At 45.1% G+C, this 25783-nt stretch overlaps 1 protein-coding gene across 2 annotated transcripts; it reads left to right on the top strand.

Annotated features, from left to right (window-relative positions):
• The first annotated feature begins 4767 nt into the window (after positions 1 to 4767).
• Positions 4768 to 25454, top strand: AAMP (angio associated migratory cell protein). 2 transcript variants are annotated; one of them, XM_061609270.1, is made up of 11 exons: positions 4768 to 4955; positions 6356 to 6484; positions 7168 to 7287; positions 8470 to 8609; positions 12017 to 12161; positions 12943 to 13026; positions 14034 to 14149; positions 19272 to 19375; positions 20895 to 20985; positions 21996 to 22150; positions 24638 to 25454. In XM_061609270.1, exons 2-11 carry the CDS (start codon positions 6373 to 6375, stop codon positions 24711 to 24713), a joined length of 1143 nt encoding a protein of 380 aa, XP_061465254.1. In that variant the 5' UTR covers positions 4768 to 4955; positions 6356 to 6372; the 3' UTR covers positions 24714 to 25454. The 2 variants fall into 2 exon arrangements, with proteins under 2 accessions (XP_061465254.1, XP_061465253.1); XM_061609269.1 differs by lacking the exon at positions 4768 to 4955 and adding an exon at positions 4962 to 5131.
• Positions 25455 to 25783: the final 329 nt, after the last annotated feature.

Genomic DNA, 25783 nt, shown 5'->3' with positions numbered 1-25783 from the left:
TCTTCAGTCTCAATCACAGCCTCCTGCTGCTATCCCTGCGAGGAGACTGATATACTTCTTCTACTTTCAAACTCAGCCCATGTATTTAAGGGCTCCCTAGCACTTGGGTTATCTGACATAGGCTGTGAGAATGACAGTGAACTGGGGGAGGGGGGTACTGAGAAGATCATAAAACAAGCTGATAACACAATGCTCACCAAGCAATGCCAACTGTCTTCATGGGGTTCTTGGCCTTCTTCGTGCGGATATATTCCACATTTGCATAGACCTCTCCACCAGACTGTGGTTTTGTCTGTAATTCTTCAAAAGCCCTGTGGCTACTCTGGAAGGATCTGGTAGTTTTGAAAGGCACAATTAAGCCTGCAGCTCGGCTCAAAGTGGCAGAAATGAGACCTGCAAAGGGGACACAATATATGTATGAAATGGTACTTTTATAATAGCTTCTTCTAGATTTATCTACTGATGCTGGGTTCTGAACTCACAACTAATGTGGATTAGGATGCCTATGCTGCTAATAAGTAAGAAATGAGTAACTTTCACCCTTTATGCTTATGTATATGAAAATGTGCCCAACAGCCTGACCCTGTGAACATGTGCTCATAGGTAGCCTCAACAAAGTTCCCAAATAAGCATGCAGTACAGTCCAAGATGTCTTAAGAGATAACTGATCCATAGTGTGTTTGTAATCACACTGCAAAATATCTCCTAATATGCCTGATCATCAGGACAACTCTGATATAACCAATTCTGGCAGGGGAATAAAACACACATCAGATGCAGAAGACAATAGCGTCATCTATACTTTTAACAAATTGTATAGAAGAATATTTCAGCAGGCACAGTTGTTCTCAGGACAGAAGTAATGTGGGCCAGTCCACATGGGACTTTAATGTGGACCTGAAGCTGCTTTTGGTGCTATCCATATTAGGTTCTCCTCAACCTGCTGGCAGTCTGCATCTTCCCCCCATTAAATTCAGATTTTCTTAATTCTGGGACAATCCAGTAAGGGAAGGAAATCCAATATAAAAAATGGACATTACCCAACTGTGGACCCACTGAAGTGCATTGTGTGGGCAGGTTTTTTGTGTATGGTGATATTTCTCTGGGTGCTGTGTACTGCTATATATCCTATTTCCATTTTGTTTCCATCAGCTGAAAGGAAAGGATACAGTTTGTGTTGTTTTTAATCCCCCCCCCAAAAAACAGCTCCTTTTTAGGTGTGCACACACAGGTAAACAAATACCTGCCTGCATAACGGAACTGGACCTGCTTTCTGGAACTCATGAAGCATAGGGAAGAACTAATTAAGGAGAGGGAACAATCACAGGTGGCATGAATATATCCCATCAAACACTGCCCAACTGTGGATGAGAAACGCCGAGAAAGATTTCAAAAGCATAAAATTGAAAGCACTCGTGTGTGGACAACAGCACACAAATGCACACACAGAGAAATTGACCCGGGAATGCCCTGTTGTTGTTGTTATGTGCCTTCAAGTTGATAACAACTTATGGCGACCCTATGAATCAGTGACCTCCAAGAGCATCTGTCATGAACCACCCTGTTCAGATCTTGTAAGTTCAGGTCTGTGGCCTCCTTTATGGACTCAATCCATCTCTTGTTTGGCCTTCCTCTTCTTCTACTCAGCATTATTGTCTTTTCTAGTGAATCATGTCTTCTCATGATGTGTCCAAAGTATGATAACCTCAGTTTCATCATTTTAGCTTCTAGTGACAGTTCTGGTTTAATTTGTTCTAACACCCAATTATTTGTCTTTTTCACAGTCCATGGTATGCGCAAAGCTGTCCTCCAGCACCACATTTCAAATGAGTTGATTTTTCTCTTATCCACTTTTTTCACTGTCTAACTTTCACATCCATACAAAGAGATCGGGAATACCATGGTCTGAATGATCCTGACTTTGGTGTTCAGTGATACATCTTTGCATTTGAGGACCTTTTCTAGTTCTCTCATAGCTGCCCTACCGAGTCCTAGCCTTCTTCTGATTTCTTGACTATTGTCTCTATTTTGGTTAATGACTGTGCTGAGGTATTGACAATCCTTGACAAGTTCAATGTCCTCATTGTCAACTTTAAGGTTACATAAATCTTCTGTTGTCATTACTTTCATCTTTTTGACGTACAGCTGTAGTCCTGCTTTTGTGCTTTCCTCTTTAACTTTCATCAGTATTCGTTTCAAATCATTACTAGTTTCTGCTAGTAGTATGGTATCGTCTGCATATCTTAAATTATTGATATTTCTCCCTCTAATTTTCACACCTCCTTCATCTTGGTCCAATCCCGCTTTCCGTATGGTATGTTCTGCATACAGATTAAACAGAATGGGGAACCAATCGGTTTCTTCATATTCTTTCCTTACAGTAGCCTCTTATCCAGAGTATAGGTTGCACATCAGGACAATCAGATGCTGTGGCACACCCATTTATTTTAAAGCATTCCATAGTTTTTCATGATCTACACAGTCAAAGGCTTTGCTGTAATCTATAAAGCACAGAGTGATTTTCTTCTGAAATTCCTTACTCCGTTCCGTTATCCAACGTATGTTTGCAATATGATCTCTGGTGCCTCTTCCCTTTCTAAATCCAGCTTGGACGTCTGGCATTTCTCGCTCCATATTTATTTATTTATTTATTTATTTATTTATGCTTTTAAATCGCCCTATAGCAACGAGCTCTCAGGGCGGTGTACAGCAAGGTATATGGTAAGAGCCTTTGTTGTAGAATCTTGAGCATTACTATACTTGCATGGGATATTAAGGCAATAGTTTAATAATTACTGCATTCCCTAGGATCCCCTTTCTTTGGAATTTAGATATGTATTGAACGCTTCCAGTCTGTGGGCCATTGTTTAGTTTTCCGTATTTCTTGACAAATGTTTGTCAAAATTTGGACAGATTCAGTCTCAGTAGCTTGTAGCAAATCTATTGGTATGCCATCTGTTACTGGCGATTTGTTTCTTCCAAGTATTTTAAGAGCAGCTTTTACCTCACATTCTAAAATTTCTGGTTCTTCATCATACAGTTCCTCCGTGAATGAATCTGTCATCCCGGCATCTCTTTTATAGAGTTCTTCCGTGTATTGTTTCCATCTTCCTTTCATTTCATCTCGGTCAGTCAGTGGGTTCCCCTGTTGATTATTCAACATCCCTACTCTTGGTTTAAATTTCCCTTTCATTTCTCTAATCTTTTGGAATAGGGCTCTTGTTCTACCCTTTTTGTTGTCCTCTTCTATCTCCATACAATAACTAATGTAATAGTTCTCTTTGTCCCTACCTACTAGTCGCTGTATTGTTGCATTTAGGGTTCTGACCGTGTTTCTATCTTCTTTTGCTTTTGCTTTCCTTCTCTCTTTAACCGTTTTAAGAGTTTTTTCAGTCATCCATTGAGGTCTTTCTTTTTAACCATTGTCTTTTTGCATTCTTCCCTGATCATGTCTCTGACTTCACTCCATAGTTCTTCTGACTCTCTGTCAACTAAGCCTCAAATCTGTTCCTTATTTGATCTTTATATTCTTCTGGGATGTTATTTAAATTGTATTTTGGCATTATGATTGCTTCATTGTTCTTCTTTAGCTTTACTCTGATTTTCAATACAACCAGTTCATGATCTGTACCGCAGTCTGCTCTTGGTCTTGTTTTTGCAGAAAGTATGGAACTTCTCTATCTTATAATTGTTACCAATTATATAATCAACTTGATTCCTATATTGACCATCTGGTGCTGTCCATGTGTACAGTCGTCTTTTTGGTTGCTCAAAAAATGTATTTGCAAGAAACAAATTATTGGAATGCCCTACATGGACACATTTTGAGCCTTGCCAAAGTGCACTTCGCCTTTTCTGTGTGTTCTCCTTTCTTTCTGTTATCTCGGTCTAATGGTGGTAGTCTCTCTCTGCTTCTTCTCAGATCTACAAATACTCCCTTTTTAGGGCTTCCAAAGGACTCTCCCTGTATTCTGCAAGGGGCAGAAGGAAGCAGTTACAGTACCTTTTAATCTTCTAGTTTGGGAAGGGTTTCTTTCCAACCTTCCTACGTTGCGATTTTGCTGTCCGAGGTTTTTTTGCTTGCCGATTGATTTATGGCATTTACTGTATATTTTGTTTTAATCTGCTGCTCGCAGATCTGAGGGCCTTTGGGCCCCAAAGGTGGCATTTAAATAAATAAACAACACTGGAGGGTGCGCAAGCAGATGGGAGGTAGAGCACCGAAACCTAACTGGGGTTATCTGTTTATTAATCGCAGCTCAGCCATGAAGCTCCCTAAGTGTACTTGGGCCAGTCACTCTCTCAGCCTAACCTACTTCACAGGGTTGTTGTAAAGTGAAAAAAAAGTAGGAAAAATCCATATATGCCGCCTTAGGGGGGGAGGGTGGAATGTTAAGAAATAAATATTAGGTGCCTCTTCCTCTAGTTTGGGCTGCTAAAGTCCTCTTTCTCTCCTAATCAGCCTCAATACTCGCTCTTCCTAGCAGTCTCCTAATTCATCAGCCAACCCGATCACTTTTTCCTCCCCGATGTCTTTTATCCCCACAAAGATCCATTGCACAGCCACCTTACATACAGTCGCGGCTCCCCTACCCTGTATTCGAACGCGAACAGCCGCCATCTTGGATAAAGCTCTTTTCTGTTCCCTCCTGCCACAGGCCGGAGAGTGAGACAACGGGAGGAGAGAAATGCGGGACTACAACTCCCATGACTCCCTTTCGTGGCCCAGAACTGATGGCGGCTCAAGGTCACATGGGCAGCAAAGAGTTCATAGAAGACAAGGGGTGGACGGCACTTACTCTCTGCTCGGAACGTGAAACTAGCGAATGAGGGAGGTCGTATTGAAGGCCTAGATTCGCTAGTCCTTTCTTGTTCCTTTCGCTAATTGGCGCTGGAGACTCTGACTCCTCCCCACACCAGGGGAGGAAAGGAGGAGAGTGGCCAGAAAGAATAGGGTAAGCGCATGTGGGGGACTGGTGAGCTGAAGCCAGCATGGCGGAACCCGGAGACGGGGCAAATCTAGAGCCGGCCTCGGAGGGGTCGGAGACGCTCTTGCTCATGGCAGGCGAAGATGGGGAGGGGGACGCGGAGGAGGTCGTGGAGGTGTTGGACTTTGAGCCGCCTGGACCTGGTAAGAGGGGAGAGGCTGGGGCTTGGACACTGGAGATCGGGGGTCCAGGACGGGGTTTGTGATTACGGGGTTACGCTTCCCCTTTATAGGGACTTTGGGGAGAAAAAAAAAGTGAGACCACGCTGGAAATCAGGAGACTTAATGCGTTAGGTATCGTTGTAGTCAGTTAGTCAAATTTATTTGCTAAAAGCTATTGGTCATCAGAAGGCTACATGTAAAGCAGAGAGATGTATTTTGATGATCCCCAGCACGTTGGACCCCATTTTCTGTTATTAATTTTTGACTGATCTGTTTGGCTGTTGGTACAAACCTAGAAATCTTACATATAACATATTTATTCCTGCCAATTGGTGCATAACATTTTCTCCTTACTGTTCAAAAAGGAAATTGACTCTCTTTCAAGAACCTAACCCTATGGGAATCGTACAGGGAATAATCCAACACACAGTGAACTATATCCTGCACTTCTCTGGCCACAAATGCATACATTCAAAGGTAGTCCAAGTGTTTGTCAACATCATTATTTATATATCTGGAAATGGGGCCAATTTAAAGCTGGCCTGAAGGGATCAGAGACCCTCTTGCTCAAAAAATTTAAAAAGCACAGGTATGACAAGTTGCTACTTGAAGAGACTTACAGTCTAAAATGGGCATGGGGAAACAACAGAAGGTGAGGGAAATGGAGCCATGGAACTAATATGTGATTATTTTAACTGCGTGTCCTTTGGCTTAGTTACAGTAAGGTGTAGGGTTGAGGGACTGGCAAATCCAGAGAGAACAGGAGAAGGGAGACTGGTGGGGGTGGGGGACAAGAGTAAGAATCAGATTGAGAAAGAGAGGAGGGTGGAGAAGGTTATTGTTCTATATACTGTGCATGTTTTTTTGTAGATTACAAAGAGACAGATCTCTGCCCTAAGGAGTTTACAATCTGACATTCAACATGGTGTAAAAGTAAACAAAAGAGGGGGCAGGCTCTGATAAAGGAAGTATTTCTGCCTCATGGAGTGGGAGGGGTGGTGAATTCTGCAACTTGTCTGATTCATTTGCAAGTGGTTTTGCACTGAGGTGGACAGTCTGCTCTATGAGGTGCATCTTCCTTTTCTAAGCTGGATAGTAGGAGTATGCAGAGAGGCAGCAGTTCAGCACATCTGTTTTTACTTATGCTGAGGGGGAAACCTTGATGCTGAGTGGTTTTTTCAAAAATTGCTTTATTTGTCTCTACAGATGATCTAGCTGATGAAATGGAAGATGTGGATTTGGATGAAGAGGAAGCCGCTTGGGAGGATGATGAGGGGGCGGAGGAAGGCATGGAGGCCCAAGATGACAGTGAGGTCACCTTCTCCAAGCACACTGGTGAGCTGGTACAGGAATGAGACTAAACATCCTACTTGTTATCTAGTGTACCAAATTCATGTCTTCCTTTCCCAACTGGCAGGTAGTAGGGATTCTATGCAAGACTAGTTTTTTTGTTGGCAAAGTAAACCTGGTCGAAGAAGGATTAATCCAGCTTTGGTGTGTTCTACTCGACTTTTCTTCAGGGGCTTGTATGATTTTCCATTGATGATGTGAACTCCTCTGCTGGTATTTTCCAAAGTAGAAACACAGCACTGTTTTCATGCCTTCATTTTGCCTTAAAAGGCCAGGTACCCTTGAGTAAGGAAGGGAGTGGGACCACCTATGCAATACCTATAGTGTTGCACTGTTGTGGCTCCTGGGTAGGGCTGTTTCAACTGAGAGTGTGCATCACTTTCCCTTTTCTTTCCTTAAAGTTGTGCTTGCTGTTCAAGGGAGAGAGTTGACATACCCCAATTAATGATGGGGAACTTGTGGCCCTCCAGATATGGTTTGACTCTCAGCTTCCATCAACCCCCAGCCAGTCGCCTGGGATGGTGGAGGCTGTAGTCTAGCACTATCTGGAGGGGTGCAGCTTTTCCCTTTCTTGTCCTTTTGATTCCTTGTTTGAATGCCCACAGTAAGACACTGTGTGTGAGGTGCCTGGCATTGGTTATTAACATTGTTCTGCTTGTTCCCCCTAGCATCTGTTTTCTGTGTCGGCCTTGATCCCAAGACCAACACGCTGGCAGTGACGGGTGGCGAAGATGACAAGGCCTTTGTGTGGCGCCTCAGTGATGGTGAGCTCCTCTTCGAATGCTCAGGTGAGGCCTTCCAAATCAGGCAGGCTCTGCTGGGTAATATCTTATAACTCTCCTTCCCATAGTTGACTTGCATCGTGTTGCTGGGGTCAGCATAAAACAGTTTAACAACAGAGACTCCTCTCTATTGGATAGCCCCAAGAATAAAGTGACCTATATTTGAAATTCTTCCAATGTGATTTACATAGTGAGAAGTAAGAAAGGAAAACATCTATATTTTTGAGGTGACCTCCCCCCCCCATTTTTTATTTCTGGCATATAAAGAGCTGCCTGTAGATTACCATTTGTGGATGACTCCAAATTAAGAACATAGTCCATAACAGCCCTTTCTACTAAAAAGAAATATTTACAGCAGGGCTGGGAAACCTATGTCCCTTCCAATGTTGTTGAACTACAGCTCCCATCATCGCATGCCATTGGCCATGCTGGCTGGGGCTGATGGGAGTTGGAGTCCAACAACACTGGAAGGGCTGCTGCTTCTCCCATCCCTTTTTTACAGCATGGCTCATTGTATTGAGACAGGATGTGTTGATGTGTGTGTGATGCTAGTCTACTGAGGAAAGGTAGACTATGCTTCTTAAAACAAATACTAATAGCAGGAGTATTTGTATTACTAACACAAACGTTTATATGGTGCCTTACAGTGTCCAGAGTCCTTCATAGATATTATTGTGTTGTACTCCATACCAAAGCTTGTAAGGTGGGCTAGTAGTATTATCTTGATGTTGCACGTGGTGTCAGGGAGTGGGGTGAGGCTGTGAGAGAGTGGCGTACAGAGGGAGGGGGGCTTGCCGAAGGCCACAAAGTGAGTTTGTGGCATAGGTGAGATTTCAATCAGGCACTTCCTGGTATACTGCTCAGTCTCTTCAGCTGCGACCCTGTATCCGCTTCCCTGAGAGTAAGCCCTGTTGAACTTAATCTGTTTTATTTCTGAATATATATGTATAGGACTATGTTGTTATCCAGTATACAGGTGGAAGGTAGGATGGGCTGTTGAGGAGAAGTTTGGGCACTGGTGGGATTAACTGGGAGTATTGCAATAGTAAGGGCAGAAATTGCAGTACCAAAGTCTCAAAATTATAATTCTGATCTCATGAAACCTTGCTGTGCCCTTGCTACTCCTAATTACTTGAAATATCTCTGGCACCCAAAGCATTACCTTCTTCTTTTTTTCACTATCCCTAGGTCACAAAGACTCTGTTACTTGTGCTGGTTTCAGCCATGACTCCACATTCGTGGCCACAGGTGACATGAGTGGACTGATCAAAGTCTGGCGGGTAGATGCCAAAGAGGAGATCTGGTCTTTTGAAGTGGGTGACTTGGAGGTAAGAAACAGGGGCCTGCAAGCTCCAAGGCAAATGTTTTGCCATGAGACAATTTCCCAGTGAAAGCCATGGCAGTCCTGATGTGCTATGCTGAGAGTTCCAAGGTCTTTGAACAACTTAGGTTTAGTGTACCTTAGGGACTGCCTGAACTCTCATATCCCAGCTCAATCACTGAGATAATCTGTCGCAACATCATTGGTTGTCCCCCAGGTTGTTGAGGCTCATCTGATGTCAACATGAAACTGAGCCTTCAGTGTTATTGTTCCACTCTTGTGGAATGCTCTTGCAATTGAGATTCAGCAGGTGTCTTCTGTAAAATATTTTAAACATTTGTTGAAAACTTTTATTTGCCATTGTTATGTAAATTTGTATAGATATTAGCAAAGACTGCAATGGTCTGAGATGCATGTGTGCCAGTGTGTGCGTTTACCTAAGTAGCAGGCTTTTACCTGCTGAGACTTAAGACTTAATAAAATAAGAAAAGCTATTTTATTTATAGAAATACATAGTAGATAGGAAAGGCATACCTAGTTCTAACTAACTAACTAAGTTTGAGGCGCAACACCCAGGTTTGGGAGTTGCCCTCATGGCTCAGGAGGGAGAGAGCAGAGACAAAGGTGTCTCCTCTCTCCTGGACAGTCGAAGAAGAGAAGAGAGGAAAGGGCGGAAGGAGGAGGGGCAGATAAGCTTCCCTAAGACATATCAGTCTAATGACAGAAGGAAGTCAGTCAGAGCATCACAGGTAAAGGTAATCAAGCCTAGCCATCTGGAGGACGCTAACTCTATCTCCCTTCTAGAACATAAACAAAAGAACAAGGCAGGAGTTGCTCTTGCCCCACTTCCAACAGCCATCAGGCTTGTGAAGACACTTAAAAGAAAAAAAGTCTGCTACAGTTAGCCAGGGATCTGTGATTTTAGTTATGTGGTTTTATTGTATTTATAACTGTTTCACGCTGCTCTGATTTTTTAAAAATGAAACTGCAGTATATAAGTATTTTTATGAATAAATAAGGCATTGTCCTTACTACTTAGACATAGAATAGCAGATGAATGTGACAGGCTTTCCTTGAGCCAAGGGAAAGTTAAATACACAGAATATGGAAACAATTAGCAATAAGAAGATGGAAATAATTAGCAACGGGAACTAGAGTGGAAACGTAGAATAAAATTTGAAGTAGTAATGGGGATAAAACCATACTGATTTCAGTTAAGGAGAAAGTGCTGTATACTGGGTGGCTACTGATTGAGTGTTTATTCTTGTTAAAAGAGACCATGTTCCTTACACAGAAGAAGGATGACTGATTTTGAAAACTTATCCTAGATGGAGTTTGATTAGTGCAAGTGAGAAGGGTACAATTCACCAGTTCCCTCTAGCCGACTGATGATCGATTGTTCTGATCTTGCTATTTGCAAATGCTCCAAATTGAGTGTTACGCTTATGTTGGAAGTGGGGCAAGAGTTTTCTTTTGTTTGTGCTCCAGAAGGAAGATAGAGCTAGGGTCCTCCAGATGGATAGGCTTGTTTACCTGTGATGCTCTGACTGACTTCCTTCTGTTGCTAGACTGTTACGTCTTTAGGGAAGCTTACCTGCCCCTTCTCCTTCCACCCTCTCCTCTTCTCCGACTGCCTGGGACAGCGGAGACACCTTTTGTCTCGTCTCTCTCTCCTAGCCATGAGGTCAACTCCCACACCTGGGCATTACACCTCCAACTTAGTTAGTTAGTTAGAACTAGGTATGCCTTTCTATCTACTATGTATGTCTATAAATAAAGTAGCTCTTATTTTACTAAGTCTCAAGTCTCAGTGATCCTGATGCAGGGTAAAAGCCTGTTTTCTTAGGGAAATGCACACACACGCTGGCACACTCGCATTTCTAACCGCTGTTACTCTCTGCTGTGCTGCTTAAACTAATTTAGCAACACAGCAACAGCTTAGAAGGTATGAATTATTACACTAACAGTGATGAGGGATTGTTATTTGCCATCCTTTTGTGCTTTTAACAAAGTACTGATGTTGCGTTCCAAAGACGACCAAAAGAAGGGCTCTTCTTAAAAGAACTGGAGAGATCTTTGGAGAATACATCACAGCTCTTACCTATGATAGATATACATGGAGTCTGTGTATTTCAGGACAGAATGCTGGACTGAATGAACTTTGGGCCAGCAAGACATTTCTAGAAACAGACTGGAGTAACGTAAAGAGAGCCCAGCTGGATCAGACCAAAAACCTATCTAGTCCATCATCTGGTTTTCCCTCCGTGGCCAACCAGATGCCTCTGAGAAGCCCACAAGCACGACAAGAGCACAGTAGTCTTTTTCCACTTCTGTTCCCCAGTGACTGGTATTCAGAGGTATGCTGCCTCTGATCCTGGAGGTAACTTGTAACCATAGATAGCCTTATCATCCATGAATTTGGAATGAGTTTACAGGCCTCAAAAGAAATCAAGGTGGCATACCTGTACATGAAACTGGCCCCCCAGAAGGGGTTTATGGACTATCAGCAGTGCAACCAATTTCCTGGGGAGGTGGTATCTTCTGTTACTTGTGAGCTGTGCAAGCATTTTATTTTATTGTAGTTCAGTGCCTTTTGGCTTAGTAATGTTAATTGATATGTGATTTGCTGAATGGTTCCTAGTGATAAAACTGTAGTGATCGAGATTCCTTCTGGGAGGAAGGGTGGGATATAAATTTAATAAATAAATGAAATTATTTATTCTGAAATAAATGCACTGCTTTGTAGGTTTGAAGTTATATTTGTGAGTTTCCAATTGGAACAGATGAAATATAGGCTACACTACACCTTCAGCTCAAATTATAATGTTGTGACTGCTGCATGGTTGTTAGTTTTACACATTCAGTTTTCCTTGTCATCATCACATCGCCATCACATCACCTTTGTCACCAGTCATACAAAGGATAACAAAATTGCATGGAAGTGTCATGGTGTGCCAATCACATAACCAGTATCCTAGGTTGCAGCCCCTAAGACAGGCCTGTTGGATGTGGTGGGGCATACTTGAGAGAAGGTGTGATGTAGTGGCTAAACAGTAGAAGCTATGAGGCTGGAAGTCTCCAGCTAAAATCTCACCTCGGGCTGCAAACTTACTAGATGATCTTAGGCAAGCTACCATCTGTCTTCGCTGCTTCCCCTCGCCTTTTTCTTTCAGTGTGGTTGTAAGGAATACTGAGAGAATGTCCATGAAGGTCTTTTAACAATCCAAAGTGTTATATAAATGTTAGGTCATTGGACTTCTTGGGAACATGTTTAAGCTTTGGCTGTCAGAGAGCTTTTTGCATAGTGTACACTATGTGAGCAAGAACTTGTTGGTCACTTGGCAAAACAACTGGTTCCTTTCTGGTACTGTTTACCTCCCAACCTATTGCTTTCTCTCTCCTCCTTGATCCCAGTGGATGGAATGGCACCCTCAGTCCCATGTCCTTCTGGCTGGCACGGCTGATGGCAACTCCTGGATGTGGAAGATTCCTAGTGGAGAGTGCAAGACCTTCCAAGGGCCAACCTGTCCAGCTACATGTGGTCATATCCTTCCTGATGGTGAGGAATGGGGGCTTGGGAAGTAGGGATAGACTTGCATAATTGCTACAGGGGTGGGATTGTCCAGTGGCAGGAGACACCAGCTTGGTTCACACAAGATGCTAAAGCATGGTTTGTCCCCAAAACATGGTTTGTTTAGCCTAATTGTGGTTGGTTGAATGTCTGAACCCAGCCCAATAGAGTAATTTCGGTGTGTTTTCTGACAACAAAGTACAATAGGATTGTTTTTGCTGGAGCATGATTCATGACGTCTTTTAACTATGGTTTGGTGTTACATCTGAACCCAACAGCATTGCTTAAAGACGGTTTCTTTGGCCACTCCATCCCAGATACTTGCCTAGTTACAGAGACATGAGGCAAGGCCAGGTGGAAAACAAACCAAGCTTTGTAGAAACAAGCTGCATCTTGTTTGCTCATCTGTAAGACAACTTGTGGTTTGTTTAGAGAAAAAATGGTTAAAATAAACCTTGGTTTAATGTTATGTACGAATGCAGTCACTGTGAAGCTTTGTACTCCCAAGCACATCCTCAGTTGCTTTACGCACAGAAGCAGCCTTTCCCAGCATAGTGCCCTCCATAAGTTTTGGGCTACAACTTGCATCAGCCTCAACCAGCATGGCCAATGGCCAGCAATGAAAGAAGTTGTAGCCTGAAACATTTGGAGGGTGCCAGGTAGGGGAAAGATGCAGTAGCAAGGGATTATTTTGGCGTGGGCTCTTGGGCCTCTTTGGAATTCCCCTGGATATAACAGAGAGTGACTAACATGAAGATGCTCAATGCAGGGAAAAGAGCTGTGGTTGGTTATGAAGATGGGACTGTGCGCATCTGGGATCTGAAGCAGGGCAGCTCACTGCATGTCCTCAAAGGTAACAAAGATTTCATTCTCTCATTTCCATTTACTGTCAGAAAGCAGGAACAAGGTTGTCATATCTCATTGAGGAGCAGAATAGGTTTTATTCAGAAGCCGTTTTTGTAGCACTTGTTGTGTACAGAAAGTGTACTGGCAGGAAGGAGTCTTTGGGGGAATGTGGACGGCGGCCAAGGAACATGTGAAATCCCAAGGCAGTTATTGAGTCAGCCAGCTAAAAAAAGGTCTCATCGGACAGCCTGTGCACCTTGGCATAATGTCACTCTCTGTACCTTGGTATAATGGCATTCTCTACTTGGAGAAGGTAATGGTGACTGCCACCTTTAAAAAGGGGGGTTGACAAATTCATGGAGATAAGGCTGTTAATGGCTACTAATCATGATGGCTGCATATTACCACTAGTATCAATTGAATACCAGTTGCTGGCAAACAACAGTGGGAAATGGTATTGCTCTCATGTCCTTAACCAAAACAAATGGTTTTTGGGAGTCCTGTTATTTTTGTCTGTTTTCTCATCTCCTTGTGGGCAATGCTGGAATAGATAGCCTCTGGCCTGATCCAGCAGGGCTCCACTTATGTTTTTATGAGTATCCACTGGACTGCAGCAAAACTAAGATGGATTGGTTTGAAGACAGCAACACATCTTCATCAGTCACTGGGCTGGCGTAGTAGGGTGATGGTAGATTAACATTCCTTATAAATTTGCATTACCCAAGGGCCATTGGGGCACTTCTACTCATGGATGACAGGGTATTGAGTGTCGAGGCAAATAACTAATAATAACTAGACTTGCCTCTATAATTGTCTTTATATTTTCTTATAGAAAAGGTTGTTGTATTTTTGTTCTTTTTTGTTGTCAATGTAATGCATATATAATAGTCAATAAAAGGAGAGGACAGCTTATCTCAAGACACTAGCAGTGATAAAGGAGGACATGGAAGATACCTGTGCTCACTTAGGCACCCTCCATAGCTGGTTGTGTGATCTTTGCACTTTAACATCTAGGTCAGGACGGGCACCAGGGACCATTGACATGTGTGGCTAGCAATAAGGATGGCAGCCTAGTCTTGACGGGCTCTGTTGACTGCCATGCCAAGTTGGTGAACTCTGCAACTGGCAAGGTGAGTGCCTTCTTCCCTCCGTGCTGGAATGAATATACCAGGGAACCTTTTCAGCCTAGAGGGTGTGCGAGTGTGATCATTTTATTTTATTTATTTATTTAAAACAAGATTGTTTTCAGAAGTCTCCAGAAAACCATCAGGGAGGGAGCAGAGCGGACTTCTTGGAGTACTGTCAGTCTAACATCTTTCACTCCAGGCACGCAGAGGACACTAGAGGCAGATAATCTTAAATCCCAGGCAGGTACATAGGGGCGTAAGCGGTCCCTCAGGTACATTGGTCCAAGGCTGTTTAGGGCTTTAAAGTTCAGAACCAGCACTTTGAATTGGGCCTGGAAACAAATTGGGAGCCAGTGGAGTCGATAAAGCACAGGGGTGATATGCTCCCTGCGCCGTGCTCCAGTTAACATTCTGGCTGCTGCATTTTGAACCAACTGCAATTTCCAAACCATTTTCAAAGTCAGCCCACATAGAGTGCGTTACAGAAATCAAGCCTCAATGTCACCAATGCATGTGTCGCTGTGGCCAAGTCAACTGCCTCCAGGAACGGACGCAGCCGGTAGACCAGTTTGAGTTGGCCAAAAGCACTCCTGGCTACCGCAGCCACCTGATATTCAAGCAGCAGGGCAGGATCCAGGAGGACTCCCAAACTGTGAACCTGCTCCTTCAAGGGGAGTGCAACCCCATCCAGAACTGGTTGCAACCCCATCCCTGGTGCAGTTTTTCCCTTGACCAGCAGTACGTCTGTCTTGTCTGGATTAAGTTTCAGTTTGTTAGCCCACATCCAGCCCTTCACAGCCTCCAGGCACCGGTTTAGGAAGAGCACGCCCTCCCTGCAATCAGGTGGTAGGGAGAGATAGAGCTGTGTGTCATCAGCATATTGATGACATTGTACTCCAAATCTCCTGATGACCTCTCCCAGCGGTTTCATATAAATGTTAAAGAGCATAGGAGACAGAATGGAACCTTGTGGTACCCCACAGGCCAACAGCCAGGGGGTCGAGCAGTAGTCTCCCAGCACCACTTTCGGGGTCCTGTCCGTCAGGTAGGACTGGAGCCACCGTAAAACAGTACCTCCCAATCCCATCCCAGCTAGATGGCCCAGAAGGATACCATGGTCGATCGTATCGAAGGCCGCCGAGAGATCCAGCAGCACCAACAGGGATGCACTCCCCCGTCTGATGCCTGGAGTAGGTCATCAAGCAGGGCGGCCAAGGCAGTCTCTGTCCCATGACCAGGCCTGAAGCCTGATTGAAAAGGTTCTAGATAGTCCAATTCATCCAGGAAATCATCTCGGTTCATTTCAGTGAACAGCTTGTACTGCCCGTTTTGCTAAGGGGCGGTAGCAGTTGGTCAGTTTGTGTTTTACTGGCCTTGTTGCTCTTGTGTCTGGGGAACAGCATTTTTAAAAAATGCATTTTTATCCCACCCTTTTCCCAAGGAGTTCAAGGTGCTTTCCCCTTCGTCCTTTCATCTTCACAACAAGCCTGTGAAGGCTATTTCAGCCCAATCTATCGTTGTGGGTGGTGATACCGTGGTGATACCGTGCCCCAGGAGGGACTTAATACTGGGAACGATCTATCGTCCCCCTGATCAAAATGCTCAGGGAGACCTTGAGATGAGATATGAAATTGAGGAAGCATCCAAACTAGGAAATATGGTAGTAATGGGTGACTTCAACTACCCGGACATAGACTGGCTGCATATGCGTTCCAGTCATGACAAAGAAGCAAAGTTGCTAGATATTCTAAATGACTGTTCCCTAGACCAGTTGGTCATGGAACCGACCAGAGGGATGGCAACCCTGGACTTAATCCTCAGTGGGGACCGGGACCTGGTGCGAGATGTAAGTGTTGTTGAACCGATTGGGAGCAGTGACCACAGTGCTATTAAATTAAACATACATGTAACTGGCCAATTGCCAAGAAAATCCAACACGGTCACATTTGACTTCAAAAGAGGAAACTTCACAAAAATGAGGGGATTGGTAAAAAGAAAGCTGAAAAACAAAGTCCAGAGGGTCACATCACTCGAAAATGCTTGGAAGTTGTTTAAAAACACTATATTAGAAGCTCAACTGGAGTGCATACCGCAGATCAGAAAAGGTACCGCCAGGGCCAAGAAGATGCCATCATGGTTAACGAGCAAAGTCAAGGAAGCTCTTAGAGGCAAAAAGTCTTCCTTCAGAAAATGGAAGTCTTGTCCGAATGAAGAAAAGAAAAAAGAAGACAAACTCTGGCAAAAGAAATGCAAGAAGACAATAAGGGATGCTAAAAAAGAATTTGAGGAGCACATTGCTAAGAACATAAAAACCAACAACAAAAAATTCTATAAATACATTCAAAGCAGGAGACCATCTAGGGAGACAATTGGACCCTTGGATGATAAGGGAGTCAAAGGTGTACTAAAGAACGATAAGGAGATTACAGAGAAGCTAAATGAATTCTTTGCATCTGTCTTCACAGTGGAAGATATAGGGCAGATCCCTGAACCTGAACTAACATTTGCAGGAAGGGATTCTGAGGAACTAAGACAAATAGTGGTAACGAGAGAGGAAGTTCTAAGCTTAATGGACAATATAAAAACTGACAAATCACCGGGCCCGGATGGCATCCACCCGAGAGTTCTCAAAGAACTCAAAGGTGAAATTGCTGATCTGCTAACTAAAATATGTAACTTGTCCTTCGGGTCCTCCTCCGTGCCTGAGGACTGGAAAGTGGCAAATGTAACGCCAATCTTCAAAAAGGGATCCAGAGGGGATCCCGGAAATTACAGGCCAGTTAGCTTAACTTCTGTCCCTGGAAAACTGGTAGAAAGTATTATTAAAGCTAGATTAACTAAGCACATAGAAGAACAAGCCTTGCTGAAGCAGAGCCAGCATGGCTTCTGCAAGGGAAAGTCCTGTCTCAGTAACCTATTAGAATTCTTTGAGAGTGTCAACAAGCATATAGATAGAGGTGATCCAGTGGACATAGTGTACTTAGAGTTTCAAAAAGCGTTTGACAAGGTACCTCACCAAAGACTTCTGAGGAAGCTTAGCAGTCATGGAATAAGAGGAGAGGTCCTCTTGTGGATAAGGAATTGGTTAAGAAGCAGAAAGCAGAGAGTAGGAATCAACGGACAGTTCTCCCAATGGAGGGCTGTAGAAAGTGGAGTCCCTCAAGGATCGGTATTGGGACCTGTACTTTTCAACTTGTTCATTAATGACCTAGAATTAGGAGTGAGCAGTGAAGTGGCCAAGTTTGCTGACGACACTAAATTGTTCAGGGTTGTTAAAACAAAAAGGGATTGCGAAGAGCTCCAAAAAGACCTCTCCAAACTGAGTGAATGGGCGGAAAAATGGCAAATGCAATTCAATATAAACAAGTGTAAAATTATGCATATTGGAGCAAACAATCTTAATTTCACATATACGCTCATGGGGTCTGAACTGGCGGTGACCGACCAGGAGAGAGACCTCGGGGTTGTAGTGGACAGCACGATGAAAATGTCGACCCAGTGTGCGGCAGCTGTGAAAAAGGCAAATTCCATGCTAGCAATAATTAGGAAAGGTATTGAAAATAAAACAGCCGATATCATCATGCCGTTGTATAAATCTATGGTGCGGCCGCATTTGGAATACTGTGTACAGTTCTGGTCGCCTCATCTCAAAAAGGATATTCTAGAGTTGGAAAAGGTTCAGAAGAGGGCAACCAGAATGATCAAGGGGATGGAGCGACTCCCTTACGAGGAAAGGTTGCAGCATTTGGGGCTTTTTAGTTTAGAGAAAAGGCGGGTCAGAGGAGACATGATAGAAGTATATAAATTTATGCATGGCATTGAGAAAGTGGATAGAGAAAAGTTCTTCTCCCTCTCTCATAATACTAGAACTCGTGGACATTCAAAGAAGCTGAACGTTGGAAGATTCAGGACAGACAAAAGGAAGTACTTCTTTACTCAGCGCATAGTTAAACTATGGAATTTGCTCCCACAAGATGCAGTAATGGCCACCAGCTTGGATGGCTTTAAAAGAAGATTAGACAAATTCATGGAGGACAGGGCTATCAATGGCTACTAGCCATGATGGCTGTGCTGTGCCACCCTAGTCAGAGGCAGCATGCTTCTGAAAACCAGTTGCCGGAAGCCTCAGGAGGGGAGAGTGTTCTTGCACTCGGGTCCTGCTTGCGGGCTTCCCTCAGGCACCTGGTTGGCCACTGTGAGAACAGGATGCTGGACTAGATGGGCCACTGGCCTGATCCAGCAGGCTCTTCTTATGTTCTTATGTTCTTATGTTCTTATCTCCCTGCTCTTAGTCCAAGTCATGTGCTGACTGTCAACCTTCTGGCACCAGAGGGTTTCAGAGGTCCAGCCACTGTACACAGCAGTTCCTACAAATAGGGCTCCTTTTTCTTCTACCCCTAGCTGGTGCAACTGGATCTCTTCTATGTCGTATATTAGCTGCACATCTACATTTTTGGGGCAATTGTAGGTCTTGTAGGGGATGGTCAGGGGTTTTGTAATCTTGCTTGCCCCTCTCCTCCACTGCCACCGCCAGCTCTGGTGAGTGAGACAAAGCTGAGGCTTCCTCAAAGCCGGGTTAAAGATGAAAAGGCTGAAGCCCGGTATTTGTTTTGGCTCTCCACTTGCTGGGCATCTCCTGCTTGGAGCTGGAAGGGAGAGGGAGCTGCGCGCCAGGCGTCCTGAACTCAGAGTGCCAATCAGGTACAGATGCAGAGCAAACCACTCTTTTCCCCCGTCTCCTCCATCTCTGAACGGTTGCATGGTGTGTGAGGACTGATTTTCTGCCTTCCTCACCAGCTCTCCTCTGCACAGTTGGAGATTTCCCTCTTGAGATTGTGCTGCATTTCAGGAACGTAGCACAATGTCGGGGATATTGCAGGAATGGGGAGGTCCTGGCTACAACAAACTCCTGGTTGGCCAGTAAGGATGCCCATGATGTCTTTACCCTGGTGTCAGTTGTTGTGTTGCTCTCCAGGTGTCTCCTGTTGCATTGTTAGCTAAGTTTGTAGGTTCTTTGGATTTGGCTACTGGGTGCTGCATACTGCTTCCAGCACTGTGATCAGCAATGGTGGTGTTGGATCTTGGCCACAGGGAGTAACTTGTTGCTGGCTGTTCTCCCCTGCAGGTTGTGTCCATCTTCAAGACAGAGGGCATTGCCCCCAAGCCTTCTGCAGAGGAGGCCGAGGAGGCTGAATCCAATTCGGTTGAGTCCCTGGGTTTCTGCAGGATGTGAGTATTCTCTTCTGAATCTTTGAAACGGATTGCTGAAAGAAGCAAGCTCTTTCCATCAGGTATAAGGAACCTGTAACCACATCAGATCTGGCTGGATTCCAACTCCCAGTAGCCCCAGCCAGAATGGTCAGTAGTCAGGAACGATAGGAGTGATAGTCGAACATTATCTGGAGGACCACAGGTTCCCCATCCGTGATTTGCATGAACAGACTGGGGCAACTGCCTGCTGCATAATCTAGTGCAGCCTTCGTCAACCTGGTGCCTACCAGGCGCTTTGGACTACTCCCATCAGCCCAGCCACCATGTCTGTGCTGATGGGGCTGATGGGAGTTGTAGTCAAAAATATCTGGCGGGTACCAGGTTAGCAAAGGCTGATCTAGTGTATAGCTTAGACCTAGATATATATGAGATTTTCTTTCCTACCGTTCTAATGCACACACAGGACTGCTTACAACAATTTAAATTGCAATATAATAATAAATCCTAAACAGCTGGTATAGCACAGTGGGAGGACAGCCTGGCTGGGAGTCCAGAGTCTGAGAGTTCAAATCCCCGCTCGTGTCTCCTTGGTGTAAAGAGCCAGCTAAAGATCACCCCCACAATGAGTGGCTCGGGTTACGTGCCCTGCCACCTGAGCAGCCGTGGGCAAGCTGCATAGTCCCAAGGAACCCAGTTGCCCCCCAGCTGGCAGTTGCGGACAAGGAAGGGCTGGTTTGTGCAGCTGTGGCAAGCTGAGCAGGCCTTAGCCAGCTGGGGAGGACTAGCCTCAGAGGGAGGCAATGGTAAACCCCCTCTGAATACAGCTTACCATGAAAACCCTATTCATAGGGTAGCCATAAGACGGAATTGACTTGAAGACAGTCCATGTCCATTTTCCAATAAAACCTCAATAGCAAACAAAATTATAATGGGAAGCAGCTGAAATAGATCAAAAGCAAACTTCAGATAAAAAGATCTGCCGGGGAGGGGGGGATGTCTTCACAAGACTACTGGCTTCTGAGATTTCATCAGGCATTGCCCACATGCTTTCCAGTCTATCTCCAATCCTAAGAACTGAACCCGTAAAGGATACTTACTTAAATAAATAAATGAGGTTTGTGGGAGGCTAAATTATGGGACCAGGATCGAATTCTACTACCGTGTACTACAATGGCAGAACACACAATTCCTGGAAATATTTATGGGCATGTCTGCCAAAGTCATGTGGTGTATTTTGGATCCCGTGCCATTTAAACCATCTTGATTATCTGCTGTCCTGTTGAAAAGACCCTGCCTTTCAGGCGGCAATCGCATTGCTTCTTTTCTGAAGAAATGTGAGCCAGTCTGGTGACTTCTGAATGACTATCCTCCTCAGGTGAGGCAGGAAGGTTCCCACTCCACTGGCAGGAGATGGCACACATTTTATTTGATGGATTTATTTATTTTATATAAAACATATAGCCTGCTTTTCCACAAAAAGTGCACAATGAAGTCTACGGTTAAAAAGCCCTCTTTCTCCTGCTTTGTTGGAATGCAGGATGCCACTGGCAGCTGTTGGCTATTTGGATGGGACCTTGGCTATTTATGACCTTGTTACACAGACTCTGAGACACAAGTGCCAGCATGAGGTAACTGAGAAGATTCCTTTCGGGATCGCTAGGGGTATTGTGCAGAACTGCTATTGGCACAAGGCATTCTAAGGTGCTAGGCCATAGCAGTGGGGTTAATCCAGGAGGAGTGCAGCTGTCCACGGGAGCCATGGTTCTGGACCTTCGCTGGAGGGTCTTCTGCTGGAGACAGGAGCTTCAGGTAAGTACCCAGCCCCCTCAGAATTAGCTGGGACTGTGAAGGCACCAGCGTACTCCAGAAGCCTGTTTTCAGGGCAGTGATCTGGAGACAGGTTAAGGAGAGACTCTAAGGCAAGCTGTTATTCTGTCGCCATCTTGGCCCCAATCTCCTCTGGAGACAGGTAGATGAGTGTACAGAGCATTTCTCTGTTGGGGAGAAAACGCTGATCCTGATGGATAGCCTCTCTAGAGAACACAATGGTTTGAGAGGAGGTGTGTGTCTGCTGCTATGAATTCAGAGAATATTACCTCTAGCAAGTGGTCTGACCCCTGTGTAGAGCTGCCCCTCTGGCTCTGTTGCAACCTTTTCCCATATGTCTTTTTGCCTACTGCTTGGGGAACCTGTGGCCCTGCAGTTGTTGGTGGACTTCAAACAGCATGCGAAATGGTCAGGGATGATGGGAGCTGAGTCCAACAACATCTGGAGGGCCGCAGCTTCCCCATCCCTGTTCTAGCAGGAAACCTGCATGAACTGAAGCAACATCTAAACCCTGCTATGGGAGAGCCAATATTGGGGGAAGGCCCCCATTTTCTAAGCTTTACTTCCTTTTGTCCTGTTTCCTGTATATGAATTGGCATTTTACAGTGCTGTGACAGCTTGATTGCTGCATGCACTGGGTTTATAGGCCAGGCTTGGTGTCCAGCTACCTCTGATTTAGATAGTTGATAGATTTTGTTTCTTTCAACCTGGCAGGGAGGGGAGACCTAAAGGGAAGGTGAAGGGGCTGGTTCTGTGTTAAGAGGGTGGGGATGTGGGTGACTAATAATGCCCTTTCCATCTGTACTTGCAGTCAGGGATTGTGCAGCTCCTGTGGGAAGAGAGCTCACCTGTGGTCTACACCTGCAGCCTGGGCGGGGCTGTGTGCCTCTGGGATGCGCGTTCAGGCAAGCTGATCAGTGAGTACCGAGGCCACTCCGCTGAAATCCTGGACTTCGCTTTGAACAAGTGAGTGCCTGGAGCAAGAGCCATTTTGGGTAGGGAGGGCAGAGGGATTGGAGGAGGTGGTGTGAGGGGAGGGAGGGGGTTGAGAGCCTTAAGCAAGGCTGTCAGTCAGGTTACATGGGACATTGGCACAGTTGTGGAAATATGCTGGAGTTAGTAGATCAGGAGGGGGATATGTCAAGAACGCCTGGTTTGAAATGTTAAAAATTAAAATGGTTCTGAGGCAAGGAATTGTGGGGAAAACATTTTGCCTGAAATGGGACCTCTGAGAAGGCCACGAGTTGGCAGTTTTCACAGCTGAAGCTAGTTAATTAAGCTATAAGCAAGAACACCTGCTTATCTGTGGAGACTGGTACTTCAAGGCCACTGGCTGGGAAGGTTGGTGTTTGCATGACAGTTAGGCGTGAAAGCTCTAGAAGGTTTCATCATCAGAAAGCCCCCTGATTGGCTAATTAATTCCTGGCTGTTGCTGGGCATTTTCCCATAAGAATAGGATTCAGACCTTAGCCTTTGTCCCTCAGTGTTCTCTGTGATATCTGATGTTGAGGTTCCATGTTCCTTCTGCTATGCAAGCTATGCATCTCTGGGGAGATGTGGAACCATGAGGTAGAGTGCTGTTTAGCTCTATTGTAAGCATAGATTAGGCTAGACAGTTTTGTTATTTTTGTCTGTGATTGTAACTCTGTATTTTACTTGGCCCTCGGGTGTGTGGTTTTAAGGAACTATATTGCTGCTATGTTTGTGCACTTACATTTTATTTAATAAAGCTATTGCTTATTTACCAGTGTGCGTTCATTGCAGGGGAGATTTGGCTCTAAATCCAGCATCTTGGCCAATTAGCCATGGACCACCGTACAGTAGGGCCCCGCTTTTCGGCGTTCTGCTAATACTGCGCCAGCCCCGTCCTCTGCCCCTTCTTCTCCTCCGGCACGACCAGCTGTTGCTCCCCCTGATCGCGCGCTACAGCTGATCGTGCCGGAGGAGAAGATACACAAGAAGGTCCAATTTCCTGCTTTTTTGATTTACTGTACTCTTTATTTTGTACAAAATATCCTTTTCCCCTTAAGAGTTCCCCCCCTTTCCCCTCAGTTGTAACGTTGTTTGTCCAATAATTAAAATAAAAATGGAGAAGAGAGTATAAGTGTATTATATGGGGAAAATATGTATTTACGGGTAGTGGTGGAGAAAAGGGTAGTTAACAGCAGAGAAGCAATGGGGGAAGTGTGCGCGTGCCCGTAGGGGTGGTAGTGGTGGCCGTCCCTGTTTGTGGCTGCGAAGGCGGGAATGACCTGGGCACTCCGGACGAGCTCATCCCTTTCCAGGACTAAGGCGACAAGCAGGACAAGGGTGTGCTACAGCTGATTGCACCGCAGGAGAAGATCAGCTGCAGCATGCTACAGCTGATCTCCTCCTCCTCCGGCGCAATCAGTGGGTTAGGTTCCAGACCCCCACGCTACAGCTGATTTGCTTTTTGGCGGAGGTCTGGAACCTGACCCACCATATGAGTGGGGCCCTACTGTATATCTGGGTATTTTGCCTAAAGGCTCCAGGACAAGGAGTGTACCTTTGGTTCTTGTCTGTTGGAGTCCTTGGCAGGTCTATTTCTGGCTCTTTGGGTTTCCCATTGGCCCAGAATGGGTGACAAGGTTTAAGAGGTGGTGGCAGTCTACCTACCTTGCAGGTTGGTTTGCTCAGCCCTTGTAAGAGAGGCACAGGTTTGTGCCTTGCCAGGATCAGTTGCCCTGGGTTTGGGAATTGAGTCCTGGGACTAAACCGGGAGCAGTTCGTGAGAGGATGTGTTCGGACTGAGATGCTGCAGCAAGTTTGGGGGTTTCCAGGAGCACTTTCCAAAGTGTTTCTCAGCATAAGTTCCAAGCTCTTTCCCACCTCCCACCTCCCTTCCCAATTGTCCTTTTTTATTTTCTGTATTTATATTTCTTACATTTATGTCCTATTCTCCGAGAAGCTCAAGGTGGCGTACATGGTTCCCCCCATCCCCATTTTATCCTCGCAACGTCCTGTGAGGTATGTTAGGCTGAGAGACAGTGACTGGCCCAAGGTCACCCAGTGAGCTTCATGGCTGAGTGGGGATTTGAACCCTGGTCTCCCAGGCCCTAGTCCAACACTACACAACCACTGGTGGTTCCTATATAAAGGCCAGTGCAGGTACAATTAATGAAAACGCGTACTTGGCAGAGAGAGAATAATGGATTTGGGCTAGAAGTCATCCCTAGGTAACCCTGGGTATTTGGACTTTCCTTGCCTTTCTTTGTTGTTTATAAAATGGGACTCATTTTCTGCCCCTCGCCAGCATTGTGAAGCTGAATGAAAGAGCGATTGTGGTACTTTGCCCATTACTTGGGATTAAGCCCCACTGCAGTGAATGGGTCTTGGTCCTGAGTAAAAGAAAGTTAGGCTTGTGTTGTAAAAATTTGCAATGGCATCGATTCATAATAATTGTCCTTTCTCTTCTTCTCGCCTTTCTTGCAGAGATGCCTCCATTGTGGTTACCACTTCTGGCGATCACCAGGCCAAGGTATTCTGTGTGCAGCGCCCTGACCGCTAACAGTGCTCCACTTGGGCAGTGACTGGCACTGTGAAGAAACAGGCCCATGTGGATGCAGGCGGCCACACCGGTGGGACTGTGGTGGGGTGGGCGGGGTTATTGTGATCATGCCTAAGGGGCATCTAACCTTTTTTTGGAGGAGAAAACTTTGCCACCCTGTCCCTGATTGTCCCAGGGCTAATTTTTGGAGTTTTGTATGTGAGACTTTTAATTATTCCCCATGCCTGGTGCTCTGTAGAGCCACAACGCTGCAAGAACACACTGCGTCTGGTCTAGGGACAGATCATCTGCATGACTGTGGTGGGAAAGATGCACAATGCCTAAAAAAGAAAAGATCGCTGCATTTTTCCCAGATTCAAGTATGGCTCCCCTGTGCATAACTTGTAAAGAAGTGTGCAAAAACCCTGTTAATCAGAGGCATTGTCTTCCATGCTCCCCTCCATAAGCTGGAGCTGGTGGATTGCTTCACAACCTTCTGAAATGATAAGAAAGCATATCCGCCCCTGGTTTGGATGAGCAAATCATGTGGTTGGGCAGGGAGAGAACAGCTTTAGTCTGAGTTCTGATGCTCGCACATTGTCTTGGGAACATCATCTTATGGGTGACTGAATGGATCAGCCCTGGGGTTGGGCCCTGAATCTGTCAAGCAAAAACTCACAGCGTGTTCATACAATCGCTCCTGCCTTTGTTATCACATGACATCATGATGCAATAATAAAAAAGAAGGCTACCACTTTCAAAGGCATGCTTGGTTTTGGGGCCTGTTTGTCCATGGTCAAACAGACAGTCACGTGACATCTCCTTCCAACTGTAGACCAGCCTTTTTTTTAAGTGATGTCTGCTTACGTGCCTGCCAGGCTAGAAAGAGGAAGTGAATGAATTCATGGAAAAGAAACGGGAAGCAGCCCTTATTCCCCTACCACCCAGTTCCTTGGTCTCAGCAGAGAAAGCTGAGTTGGCGGTTCTGTTGGGTAGTGTTCAGCGGTCCTTGGTTTACTCAGTAAACTTTACTGCATAACTGACTTCACCCTGTTATCAGCCAGATGTGTGCATATAGGTTCAGCATTCTA

Source organism: Rhineura floridana, chromosome 2 (genome assembly GCF_030035675.1).
Source record: "Rhineura floridana isolate rRhiFlo1 chromosome 2, rRhiFlo1.hap2, whole genome shotgun sequence".
Classification (NCBI taxonomy): Eukaryota; Metazoa; Chordata; class Lepidosauria; order Squamata; family Rhineuridae; genus Rhineura; species Rhineura floridana.
Note: the sequence above shows the minus strand (reverse complement) of the source record. Positions and strands in the feature narration are given on the sequence as shown.

Bases quoted from the DNA above. Each gene is read 5' to 3' on its own strand.
- AAMP (XM_061609269.1), top strand. From the start codon at position 4,993: ATGGCGGAACCCGGAGACGGGGCAAATCTAGAGCCGGCCTCGGAGGGG. The intron at 5,132-6,355 runs GTAAGAGGGGAG...TTGTCTCTACAG, and splicing joins CTTTGAGCCGCCTGGACCTG to ATGATCTAGCTGATGAAATG. The intron at 14,150-19,271 runs GTGAGTGCCTTC...TCTCCCCTGCAG, and splicing joins TGAACTCTGCAACTGGCAAG to GTTGTGTCCATCTTCAAGAC.